The sequence below is a fragment of the Globicephala melas genome, chromosome 7, assembly GCF_963455315.2.
Source record: "Globicephala melas chromosome 7, mGloMel1.2, whole genome shotgun sequence".
NCBI classification, from domain to species: domain Eukaryota; kingdom Metazoa; phylum Chordata; class Mammalia; order Artiodactyla; family Delphinidae; genus Globicephala; species Globicephala melas.
In genome coordinates, this window is record NC_083320.1 from 37,671,275 (window position 1) to 37,684,926 (window position 13,652).

General features: G+C 39.9%; 1 protein-coding gene across 5 annotated transcripts in view; it reads left to right on the top strand.

The window, feature by feature from the left end:
• SF3B1 (splicing factor 3b subunit 1) overlaps window positions 1-13,652 on the top strand; it is a 63,810-nt gene that overhangs the window by 18,556 nt on the left and 31,602 nt on the right. For all 5 annotated transcript variants that reach the window (XR_004039223.3, XR_004039224.3, XR_009564580.2 and 2 more), the window contains exon 2: window positions 7,398-7,574. Coding sequence is in view for 2 of the 5 variants with exons in the window: in XM_060302101.2 (XP_060158084.1) it covers window positions 7,547-7,574 (28 nt within the window). In the remaining 3 variants the exon portion in view is untranslated. The remainder of the gene's footprint in view (window positions 1-7,397; window positions 7,575-13,652) is intronic.

Consider the following 13,652-nt stretch of genomic DNA (forward strand, 5'->3'; position numbering starts at 1 on the left):
AGACTAAATGACCAGGAAATGGTAGGTACATTGGAGGCCTTGGAAAGACATACATATTCCAGAGGGTAGGAGATAAACCCAATGAAAATTAAGGTCTGCTTCGTTAGTGATATTTTTAGGGCAGGATTTCCCAGGGTGGCACTATTGACATTCTGGGCCAGAAACTTCTGTTGTGGGGAGCTTTCCTGTGGAACTTATGATATTGAGCAGTATTCTATGCTCTAGATGCCAGTAATTGCTCACTTTACCTTGCTTTAGGTGTTACAAACCAGTTCAGGGAGAAAGACACATAGAAACAATTATAATACAAAATGGCTAGAGTAGTTAGAGATGTTTGTGGTATTTAAGGAGGAGGGCAGTATCAAAGCATGCTATCTATATCTCACTCCTCCGGTGAGATTTCCTGGGTGGGGCGACACTGGGTCAGTTTTATGGGATGAGGAGTAAGCCAGGTGAAAGAGAGTACAGGAGATGGGGGTGGGAATAGGAAGGAGGACCTTCTAGGAAAAGAGGATTAGGTTGTGACAACCAAAAATATCTGAAGACATTGACAAGTATCCCTGGAAGACAAAATCACTCCCAGTTGAGAACCACTGTGTTAGGGGCGTAGTGGCCTGGGGCATCCCTGGACATCCCCTCCAAAGTAAAGGACAAGCTATTGCATCTTGTACCTCCCATCACTAGGAAAGAATACTCTGCCTAGTAGGTCTCTTTGGGTTTGGGGTGACATCAAAAACTGCCAGCTTTGTACTACTATTGTTGTTATTACTGCCAACATATCTAGGTTGACTCTGGTGCCTGCCTACAGCAGATCACCTGTCATTGACCTAAGGACCCTAGTCTGTCCAACATCCCTTACCCTCTTTCACAAATCCTGTTTCTCTGGTCCTGACCTCCCACCTCAGCCAGTTTCTTAGTTCAGCTAGTGAAAACAGCCATCCTAAGCTGAGTCATTAGTGACAGTGTTTCCTGCTCTTGTTTGGTACATCTATCATTGAGAATCCCGTAGCAAAAATTATGTGGCAGGTCTCTTTGTAAGCTAGCAGAGACAGTACAGAACAGGAAAGTTTGGCAGATTCCTTCATTCAATATTAATTTAACCATTCAGCAATGTTGTATTGCCAGGTACCACAGGTACCTGGCCTCATCTTATGCTACTCTTCTCCCCCTTACTCCACTCTACACACACCAGCCTTCTTGCTGTTCTTGGAACACCCCAAGTTCACTCTCACCTTGGAACATTGGCACTTGCTACATCTGGCATACTCATTCCCATACTTCATTTAGGTATCTGCCCTGATGTCATCCTCACAGACATCTTGCCTTTTCTGTCTATCCTGCCACCCTGCCCACTCCCCCCTTACTTTGCCTTATTTTTCTTCATAGCACTTGATAGTATCTGAAATTATATAATCACACATAGATTTTTAATCCCTCTCCCTCAAAGAATCTGATCTCCGTGAGGAGAGTATCTTTTTATTTATTTATTTATTTAGCTGTGGTGTGTGGCGTGTGGGATCCTAGTCCCCCACCAGGGATGGAACCCGCGCCCTCTACAGTGGAAGCACTGCAAGTGTGGAATCTTAACCACTGGAGCGCCAGGGAAGTCCCAGTGAGGACAGTATCTTGTTCAACATTGTATTCCCAGCATCTAAAGTAATGTCTGATATATGATGGGTTCTTGCTGAATATTTATTGATAGGTCTTCAAATATTTTTTGAATAAATGAATGGTGAAATTTACCTTTAGCATTTGTTTTAATGAGGGTTCAACTGGATAAACAGACCAGTAGGAGATACATATTAAGACATTTATTGCAAGGAATTGGTTTACACGATTGTGGGCACTGGCTAATAAGCAGGTCCAAAATCTATAGGGCAGGCCATCAGTAAGAGCAGGCTGGAACTCTCTGGCATAGGCTGAAGTTGCCATCCACGGATGGAATTTTCTTATTCAGGGAAGCCTCAGTTCTGCTCTCAAGACCTTTCAACCAATTGAATTAGACCCACCCAGATTATCTAGGACAATCTCCTTTACTTAAAGTCAGTTATTATGGACTTAAAGCATATCCACAAGGCCTTCATAGCAACACCAATGTTAGTATCTGTATGAATAACGGGACTGTAGCTTAGTCAAGTTGACACATTAGAAGACCATCACAGCATTCTAGGTATCTGATGCTTCTGAGACACAATCCTCTTAGCTATCTGGAACACCTACTTGACTTATGCTCTGAATCTAGGTATTTCACTACTATGAATCAAAGACAGCTCTCAGCTGACTTTTAGCTAGAAACAGAAGCTAGTTAATGAATTCACACATATTTTTGGGGGGCTTTTTTGCTTTTATTTTTTTAAACATTTTTATTGGAGTATAATTGCTTTACAATGGTGTGTTAGTTTCTGCTTTACAACAAAATGAATCAGTTATATATATACATATGTTCCCCTATCTCTTCCCTCTTGCGTCTCCCTCCCTCCCACCCTCCCTATCCCACCCCTCAAGGCGGTCACAAAAACCGAGCTGATCTCCCTGTGCTATGCAGCTGCTTCCCACTAGCTACCTACCTTACATTTGGTAGTGTATATATGTCCATGCCTCTCTCTCGCTTTATCACAGCTTACCCTTCCCCCTCCCCATATCCTCAAGTCCATTCTCTAGTAGGTCTGTGTCTTTATTCCTGTCTTACCCCTAGGTCCTTCATGACATTTTTTTTTCTTAAATTCCATATATATGTGTTAGCATACGGTATTTGTCTCTCTCTTTTTGACTTACTTCACTCTGTATGACAGACTCTAGGTCCATCCACCTCATTACAAATAGCTCAATTTCGTTTCTTTTTATGGCTGAGTAATATTCCATTGTATATATGTGCCACATCTTCTTTATCCATTCATCCGATGATGGACACTTAGGTTGTTTCCATCTCCGGGCTATTGTAAATAGAGCTGCAATGAACATTTTGGTACATGACTCTTTTTGAATTATGGGTTTCTCAGGGTATATGCCCATTAGTGGGATTGCTGGGTCATATGGTAGTTCTATTTGTAGTCTTTTAAGGAACCTCCATACTGTTCTCCACAGTGGCTGTATCAATTTACATTCCCACCAACTGTGCAAGAGGGTTCCCTTTTCTCCACACCCTCTCCAGCATTTATTGTTTCTAGATTTTTTGATGATGGCCATTCTGACTGGTGTGAGATGATATCTCATTGTAGTTTTGATTTGCATTTCTCTAATGATTAGTGATGTTGAGCATTCTTTTTTTTTTTGTGGTACGCAGGCCTCTCCCTGTTGCGGCCTCTCCCGTTGCGGAGCAACAGGCTCAGGACGCGCAGGCTCAGTGGCCACGGCCCACAGGCGCAGCCGCTCCGCGGCATGTGGGATCTTCCCGGACTGGGGCACGAACCCGTGTCGCCTGCATTGGCAGGTGGACTCTCAACCACTGCACCACCAGGGAAGCCCATGTTGAGCATTCTTTCATGTGTTTGTTGGCAGTCTGTATATCTTCTTTGGAGAAATGTCTATTTAGGTCTTCTGCCCATTTTTGGATTTGTTTGTTTGTTTTTTTGTTATTAAGCTGCATGAGCTGCTTATAAATTTTGGAGATTAATCCTTTGTCAGTTGCTTCATTTGCAAATATTTTCTCCCATTCTGAGGGTTGTCTTTTGGTCTTGTTTATGGTTTCCTTTGCTGTGCAAAAGCTTTGAAGTTTCATTAGGTCCCATTTGTTTATTTTTGTTTTTATTTCCATTTCTCTAGGAGGTCGGCACACATATATTAATATATGCTCTTCTGTTCTAGTTAGGCCTGGTATAGCTGAAAGGAAGAGAAATCACCCAAGCTAGTTCAAGAAAAGCAGTATTATTTAAAGAATGAGCCTTTGGAAGCTTGGAGCTGGAGGTGATTCTGGATTCAAGGAAGTGGTGGGGACTCAAGCAATAGGAGTTCATGATTCTTCAGAGGAAGTGACAATTTCCTCTGATTCTTTCTGTTTCAATAGCAACTAGCAAGTTCATTTCATACTTCAAGTTAAAATTTCCAGGAGAAGGAATCTTGGCTTAGCCAATAATTTCCTTTGTTTATGGACAGGGTGTACACACTGTATTCCAGGCCAGGTTCTAGGTAGCTGGCCAGGTGCCTGTCTCTTCCAGAACAACCCAGTGCTGTTCCCCTAAATAGAGAGTTTGGTCAGGTCAGTTGAAGCTAGAAGGGAAAGTCAGGCATGACAGTCACATTGACTGGTATATTCAGAACTTGGCATATTCAGAAATAAAACTATAGTTTTGGAAGTTTAGACATAACTGAAAGGCAGATGGAAGTAGAGTTTTGGCCTAGGGTAGGTAGAGTCTGATGTCCCTCTGATATAGATTTCTGGAAAGCTCAACATTACACATTAAGATTGTGGTCCATTTATCCTGTGACAGTCCCTTTATCTCTGAAAAGATGGGCTTGATAAATTGTCACTGGTTTTCCAATAGCATGGAGCTTCCAGGCCTTTGTAGCTTTATCTCCAAAGGTAATTTGTGCAGTTACAGCTAGCACTTAACATTCTGAAAAATTATTATATCTTGGTTTTTGTCCAGAAAAATTATGTATACTTGCTACTTTGCAATATTTTTTAAAAATAAATTTATTTATTTTTGGCTGTGTTGGGTCTTTGTTGCTGTGCGCGGGCTTTCTCTAGTGTGGCAAGCGGGGGCTACTCTTCGATGCAGTGCGCAGGCTCCTCTTTGTTGAGGAGCAGGGGCTGTAGACGTGCAGGCTCCAGTAGTTGTGGCTCGTGGGCTCTAGAGCCCAGGCTTAGTAGTTGTGGTGCACGGGCTTAGTTGCTCCGTGGCATGTGGGATCTTCCCAGGCCAGGGATTGAACCCCTGTCCCCTGCATTGGCAAGTGGATTCTTTTTTTTTTGGGGTTCGCGGGTCTCTCACTGTTGTGGCCTCTCCCGTTGTGGAGCATAGGCTCCGGACACGCAGGCTCAGTGGCCATGGCTCACGGGCCCAGCCACTTCGCGGCATGTGGGATCTTCCTAGACCGGGGCACGAACCCATGTCCCCTGCATTGGCAGGCGGACTCTCAACTACTGCGCCACCAGGGAAGCCCGGCAGGTGTATCCTTAACCACTGTGCCACCAGGGAAGTCCAATAGTTTTTTGAGATTAGGAAAAGCAAGCCTCCAAGTGTCCTTGATAAGAAAAGGAAAGGACTTTCCTTTTAATTGGGTGTCATCATTCTCAATGGTTTAGGTTATAAAAGGGAGGGGAGATAACCCCTTCTGACTTTTGAAATTAAGAAACCTTACCAGAAAAAGGTAGGAAATCCATTTTAAATAATATCTGATTATTATTTATTAATTTTGGAAATGGAAAGTAAAGGGTACTTATTAAAAAAACTCTTGTTTCTTACTGTGTAAAAATCCAAGTCATTCTTTTATTAAAGACAATTCATCTTTTAGAAGATTAAGAGAAGGGAGTCTCACTTGATCTTTGGCAAAGTCTCTCATACCTCACTACCCAATATATGTCCTTGCCCTACAAAAGTAACTTAATACCGAGGAACCTAGAGAAATATGCACATAATACAAAGTGGCCAGCAGGCACAGCTTTTATCTTGGAAAGACAAAGGACATGTGACAAACCATAGTGTTACAAATGCTTTTCATTTCATTTATTTTTTTCTGTTTATAAAGATAATACATGCTCATAGCGGAGTATCTGGAAAATACTAAAAATTATAAAGAAAAAAACACTCAAAATTCCATCATTCACAAATATCCACTATTAACATTTTGGTGAATTTCCTTTTCATATATTTTTACATGACTGTGATTGTCTTGTATAAACGAATTTAAGATAAAAAATCATGAATCAAGAAATGCAACATACCTGCAATCTTTTTGCCAACATGGATGAATTCTTTTAGCTTGTTGGTTATTGATGGACATATAACACCCTTTTCTAATTCATTATTTCTTATTCATTTTCTTTTATTATTTTAAAATATGCTATTTTGTATCTATAAAAGAATATACGTAATCTATGTGTAGGTTATAAACCATTTAAGGAATGTTTGTGGACCCTCTGACAATCCAAGAACTAGAACTTACCAACAATAGGCATAATCTACATGTTCCTCTCTTATCTCATCCCCTTCTTCCTCCGGCTACTGTTTAACCTAAATTAAAACAATTAAATCAAACAAATGAAAACTTTAACCCATCAAATTGATTTTTTCATTGATGCTAATAAAAAAATCTCACTTTTTTGTTACTAAAGTTTCTACTACATATTTGTATTGAGTCAGTCACACAGCAAGGTAAACTGTTTTCTTTGTGATAGCTATAACTTGACCCTTACCTGCTTTACAAGGCTGCTTCCAGTACCAACTTCCCTCTTAAGTTCTTTTGTTCTTCAGAGTCCAAGGCCAGTGTGACAATACAAGCTTATGCTCTGCTCATATAGCTGATGCTTAGAAGAAAAAAGACCACTGTATTTTTTTTAGCATATATTTTATTTATTTATTTTTCACATCTTTATTGAAGTATAATTGCTTTACAATGGTGTTAGTTTCTGCTTCATAAGAAAGTGAATCAGCTATACATATACATATATCCCCGTATCTCCTCCCTCTTGTGTCCCCCTCCCACTTTCCCTATCCACCCCACCGCTGTATTTTTATCTTTTAAAAATTCCTGATTTAGGAATGACGTTTAGGATTAAGAGAGGCATTTCATTAGTGTTAATGCTGACGATCAGGGCTTTTCTAAGAACTCAGAAAGTTTAAAAAGGCTTTAAAAGACTGGTAGAGTTCCTGCTGTGTAACTTAATAACTGTGTGATATTGCACAATTTATATATACCCCCCGCCCTAGTTTTTTCTCTCATTTCTTAAATGGGATTAGCCACAGTTTATCCACTTTATGGGATTTATGGAATTAGCAACAATTTACCAACTTTATGTGAATTTCAGTAGTGTTTGGGAACGTATATTGTAGACGAAACTCCTATCCAAATGGTATTTAGAAAAAAAGAAAAATGACCTTGAATTACAGCGCGAGGGATGAGACTGTTGTAACTGTTTCTGCAACTAAGCACTGCAACATCTGAGACATGCTAAAGAAAGCTTTTGTTTGGCTCCAGAACGCCGGTCCGGTGAATTTGGAGGAAGGGGATTGAAGGCCTGAGGCTTCTCCCAGCCCTGAAACCGTAATGTTTCTTTCAGTGACTGTTTTTAACTGCCCTGGTATACCCTGATGTAATCCACTTTACTCCAGGGCAGAGTTACTCACATTAAGGAACCAAGGCTCACCTAACCCTTTTCTGGTTTACTGGGAAAACCGCCTCCGGACCCCACCCTGGCTCCTCCCTCCACCCACAATGCACCTCTCTGTTCTATCTAGGTGGCTGTTCTGTCACGTGTCATCGACGGAGCGCGCTCCCGCTTGGCGCTTGCGTGGAGAGCGGCCCCCAGCTGTTTTTCTCCGTGGCAGCGGCGACGAGCGGAAGTTCTTGGGAGCGCCAGTTCCGTCTGTGTGTTCGAGTGGACAAAATGGCGAAGATCGCGAAAACCCACGAAGGTAAGCGGTCTTTTCCTTGTTACGTAGGTTCTCCGCTGCCCAAACTGCTAAGACTTTGGCTTCCTAGGTTTTTGCCTCTTCCTGTGGTTCCTTTTCTGGGGGCCCGAGCCCGCTCTTCAGGGCCCGCGTCGTCTGCTCGGCGCCAGCGGCGCAGGCCACTGCCCCGCGTAATGGCGTCCTACTCGTACACCCCCGACAGGCGCTTTGTTCAGTGTTCGGGAGCTGCTGCTTCAGCGTTGCTTTTTTTCTCTGACCCGGGGGCCTCGTTAAACGGCTCTCTGAGGAAGATTCTTGGGCAAGGGAGCGGGGAAGAGCGCGTGGGAACAAAGTCTTCCTCGCCTCTCGGAACTGCCGTTGGCATAGTTTGTGCATGGGAGAGCCAGAAAAGCGCTGAAATACGGCAGCCGCTTTCCGGGCAGCCTTCAGTCGAGTTTAGTCAGACTGAGGCCCATTACTCTTAACCTTGGTTAATCTGCATGACTTCAGGCGTCCAAGATACTTACCTCGGTTTTTTTGTTGTTGTTGTTGTTCGAAATGATTTGGGAACAAAATCTGGTAGTTTTTCCCTCCCTGGATCACTTTTAGTATAATATGGGTCGTTTTCTTCCTCCAAAGAAAGCAAAGGTCTTTTTCTTCCTACCATATTATTGGTGAAGAGAGAAAGGCACGTTAATGGCCAAAGCATTTGAAGTAGTTGGTCGTTTTGTGGAATACAGAGTATGCATTAGGAAAATGTTGGGAATAGGCTGGAGTCCCCCGTCAGGGAGTATCCAGAAATGACAGGAAGTAGGGTCACTGTTGAGAAAAGATGAGGCATGGGAAGTTGGAGCTGCATTCCTTGATTTCTGACTTGGAATCTGAAATTGTCATCAAACACGAGCTTCCAAGAGTCACTATTTCACACATCGTTTCTAGGTTCCTGGCTCGGGGTTAGTCTGTGAGAGGTAATGAAGACTAAGGCCATCAAGTTTTACAGCCTAGTGGGGAAACAGATACGTATACATCTTCATTTTTGTATGAGGCAAATGAATGCTTAAAAAAAGTATAAGCAACATGTTCTGGGAACCTGGGTAACGAACGGAGTAATTAATTTATACTTAGGGCTGTTTCATAGAGGAGGTGAGGTGTCCCTGGTCTAAAAGGATCAATCGGTTTTAAATTAGGGGAGGACATTTGAGTCTGAGAGACCATCTTGTACCTAGGCAGTGAGTCGTGAAAGATGTGTTTGAGTGGTTGGCTGTAGCAGGAAAAGAGAATGCAAGGAGGGAAAAAGTAGATGCATCTGGAAATGTTGGTTGGGGCTATTAATAATTGTATCACCTATGGGAACTGAAGTCTAGCTTTCTGCAACTTTAGAAACAGGCTAATGAAGTGGCAATAACTTTAATATTTTTATTATTCTTGTTAGGTATTTGGGATTTAAACACTGTTTTAACCCTGAAGTGTTTTTTAGGCATTTCTGTCTTTAGACTATCTCAAACATACTTTTTGCAAAATAATTAGAAAAAGTAAGGATGTTGGCTATTCTTGTTTATTCAGGAGTAGATTATTTATTTGGGGCATTTTGTGGCTTTGATTACTTGTTTATTGGTATCTTTATCATAAGATACTTTTGGATAGGAAAATCAAAGTTATGATTAGTTTTCCTGCGTTTTAGAAACCCAGTTGAAAGTTTTGGTCTACAGAAGATTGCAATTCATTTACCAAAATTGCTCTTATTTGGGATTATGCTTCCTATCAATATGAATTAGCTGAGGCCATAAAGAAAGTATTGGAGCATTCAGTTTCACATCTGAATACCGTCTGTATACAAGATATTGTCCATCACTTAGCAGTATAATACAGTGGGATGAATGTTAGTGATGAATGTTACGTAGTTTCTTGCTCCTTCCTCATGACATTTTCCTGGAGAACGCTAGTCCTTCAAGGTCCATCTCTGTTTTCACTTGTTAAGCCATCTCTGATAACCTGGAGCAGAATTAGTTTCTCGGTGTTTGTTTTTTGTGCTGCTACTGCAGCACTCTATAAATCGTTATTACTTAGAATATTCTATTGTGTTAAGGTTTTCTCTTCCACTTTGAAGTTGTGTACAGAAAGTGTACTTTGGTATCGACAGTACCTTGTGCGTGATGACTGCTGAATATTTTATCAACACTTATTGAGAGATTAATTTATACCGTAAGTATTAAGGGTGTCACAGAAAGGGGACACAAACTTGAACGATTGGGTAGGTTTGAATACATCTGTTTGGCTAAGATAGGTGGGAAGTAGGACTTATATTTTGGGAACCTTCTGAGCTCAGAGGAGGAAATGTTAGGTTAGCATCAGATTAGGGAAGGCTTTGGACGCTGAGCTAGGTTTCGCTTTGGCCTTCGGATATCTACAGGATAAAGTGCCCTCCTCATTCTCCCAGGTAACAGATTACTTCTGTGATTTAGGAAAGTCATTGGTTGCAGAGTGAAGGATGACCTAAAGGGAGTAAGGGCAACTTTTTAGGCTATTGAAGCAGTTGAGAGGAGGTTTTGAATGTGAACCTCAGTGGAGCAACTTTTTTTTTTTTTGGGCTGTGCTGCTCAACTTGCGGGATCTTAGTTACTGCACCAGGGGTTGAACATGGGCCACATCAGTAAAAGTGCCGAGTCCTAACCACTGGACTGCCGGAGAACTCCCTGGAGAAACTTTTTACAATGTGTAATACTTGTTTAATTTTTGTCTTAGAGTTGTCTATCATGTTGCCTTTTTAAATAAAGATTATATAATCTTTTTGTTCTAAATAATGTTGCTGGTAAAGACATTGCTCTTGTACCTTATAATTTATTGTTAAATTAATGGCTGCATCAGTACTTTGTAATTGAGTCTTGTGAAGTAAGTAATATTGTCTTTAAACTGAAGTAGGTTATTGTTGTACCTTCCCATCAATGAACCAAACTGATAACTTTTTTTTCTTGTTGTCATGTTCCTTTCAAATATTTCTGTTAAGATCAAGCCTTAACATCCTCTTTAACCAACCCAATTATTTTTTTATCCTGGGTCAGTGTGGCTTATGCTTTCCAGTGTTGAAATATAAAAAGAGCTGGACTTATTCAAGTTGAATATAATCCCTTTCTGCATGTTAAATTGTGTCAAGTGTATATAGTTATTAATGTGCATAATCTTGCCATTCAGCAGTTCTTCAGCTGTTGGTGATTTTGGCCCATGAGAGAATACACACTTTTCTGTTTGGAAAGGAAAATAGATGGATTATCCAGAAATCCCATATATTGGCTTGTTTTGCCACTATCCCTTGAATGGATTTTGGGGGGCATCACAAGGCTGAAAAAGTTTTCTCCCTTAGTCTCTTGCTTGCAGAATGGCTTGGAATAATCATTTTGTTACTCTGAATCTTCTGAGATTTTTATTTTCCTGTGTCCAGAATAGTTACTGTTTTGGTTTTGTAGATATTCAGGATGAATGTTGCTAGTCAAAATAAAAAGGAAAAGAAATTGCTTAAAGATTTTGAAAAAAATTTTTCCTGTAGAATTATTTAAGAATTAATTTCATTGATATTAGTTAGGAATTAATCATTTAGGAACTGTTATCTGTAGTGTTTAGTAAAATAATTTACCGTTATAGTTAGTTGTCCTAGTGGGGTTTTGTTGAAGGAAAAGATTGAGAGTTGGTATACAGAATATACTTTCTATTTTTCTGGATGTCTTTTGGAAGTCTCATATTTGAGAAATCCTTGCTCACCACCTGCTTCTGATTGGTGGAGATTAGATGTCACTTATGGGCCAGACTGAAAGGTGTCAGTGAGTGATTAACATCCAAAGGCTGTGTCTGTGTAACACATAATGAACAGTAATTAGAACGTTGCAAATAATACAGATTAAAAATGAGGAATAAAGATTATCTTTATTCCTCAGGAGGAGGAATAAAGGAGGAGGAAGTGCTGCAAGCTGGACTTAGCAAATGTGTGAGACATAGAAGAAAGAAAAGGCACAGAAAGGGAAACCAGTAGAATGGAATTGGTGGGGAGCAGTTAAACAGGTGTATCAGATGTGACCAGTGGTGGTTTATCTCAGAGTTTGATATTTAGGTCTTAGTTTAAAATACAAACAGTAGGTTAGATGTTGCCCATCTTTTAAAAGACCCCTAGTTCCAGCAGTACTGTCTTTTGATGTCAAACTCAGTTCCCAGATAAAACATTTGATGTATTTATGTCAGAAAAATGTCTATAATTTTAAATTTTAAGTTATCACATTTTTTGGATTATAAAAGTAATACAGTAATTTTTAAGTAAATGAAAAGTGGAAATTTATTTATTGAGTGAATTGAGATTTCAAATGGGCCAGTTCACAAATTTATTCATTAATTCACACTTAATTAATTTTTATCTCCTAGGGAAGGATTTGTTCTCTGATAGTTGAAAATATTCCTAGGATCAGAATTCCTCCCCAAAAAGAGGGGTTTCAATTGAATAATAACATTTATTTTTTGTAGCTCATTGGAGCAAATTTAGTTTTTAAAATATATATATTAACATTTAGAAGATTTTACGTTACCATCATTTGCAAGATCAGTAAGGCTGGAAAAGAAAGAAAAGGACAAAGAAAAAGAATTGGAACTTTTAAGATTAAAGTTATTACGTAAAAGAACTAAAAAAAAACTCTGTTTATGTGTAGCAGAGGACTCCATTTCAGAGAAGAGAGAGCTTTTATTTTCTGTTGCATGGGGTCAGAGGGTGTGGTTTCAAAGGGTTAGAAGAAAGGAGAACCAAGAATGAGGAAAAAGGGAGAAACTTAAAACTATGCTTTTAAAAAATTTTAACTTTTTATTGAAAATTGAAAACATATACAAAAATAGAAGAGTAAAATAAACCCCCACGTTGTGCCCATCATCTAATCATCTTGCTTGAACAGTTGTAAAGGCAAGGCCACTTTTGTTTAATCTCTTCACTTGTCTTTTCCACCTTTCCCATTATTTTGAAGCAAATCCAAGATGTATCATTTTATCCATACATTTTTCAGTGTGTATCTCTAAAATGTAACAACTTTAAAAAATACCATTGTTGGGAGTTCCCTGGTGGTCTAGTGGTTAAAATTCTGTGCTTTCACTGCCGTGGCCCGGGTTCAGTCCCTGGTCGGGGAACTGAGATCCCACAAGCTGTGTGGCGTGGCCAAATAAGAAAAAAAAAATACCATTATTGCACCTAAAATTAATATAATAAAATATCCATCAGTGTTGGGAATAAAGTTCCAAATAAAGTTCATACATTGTGATTAATCTTAAAATCTTTGTTCCTCCATCTCTTTTTCTTGCCATTAATTTGTTGCAGTATCTTTGTCCTGTAGAGTTTCCCACAGTCTCGAGGGAAAAGAGAAGATGGCAATAAAAACACTCACAACTTTCTCTTAGACTCTCCCACCACTACTGCTGCAGTCAAGGTGTCAGTAGGCCCACAAGCAAGGGAAGCTCCAAGAATATTATTGGGTTTTGAAGTGAGCACAGTTCTGAAATCATACTTCAGGTTTAGGTTGGACTAGCCATGGCAAGGAGCTCTAACAAAGGACTTGCAAACTCAGGTGCCCGTCCCATTATAATTTTAATGGCAATGAATATAATCTCAAAATTTTCTAATAAACTTAACTACTACCTGAAATAGTTTTTTGTGTGTGTGTCATTTTTTTTTTTTTTGGACTCCCAGTGATAGACATGCCTTAAAATACGAATACCAACTTAAGAAAAACCCCGTTTTGACCCCGGTCAAAACCCCTTGACCGTTTACCCTCAAGGATCCTCCTTTAGTGAGGCTCTTTCAGGCTCTTTGGTAAATAAAAGTCTAATACTTAACTAGTACTTTGATTTCTTGTCTAAGGCTTTTTTTTTTTAACCATTTCCAACTCTGGGTATTTGAAGGACTATGCATAATTTTAATTTTAGGATTCCAAATCTGCTGTCAAGATAAGGAATCCCTGCTTTCTTTTTAAGTGTTCAGCATTAGTAACCAAGAGTCCTACTATAGAAGCCTCCTTCCCCCTCAGTAGACTTTACTGAAGATGGGGGTAGGGTTGGGTGGAGAACAGAAGTGAGGCTTTCATT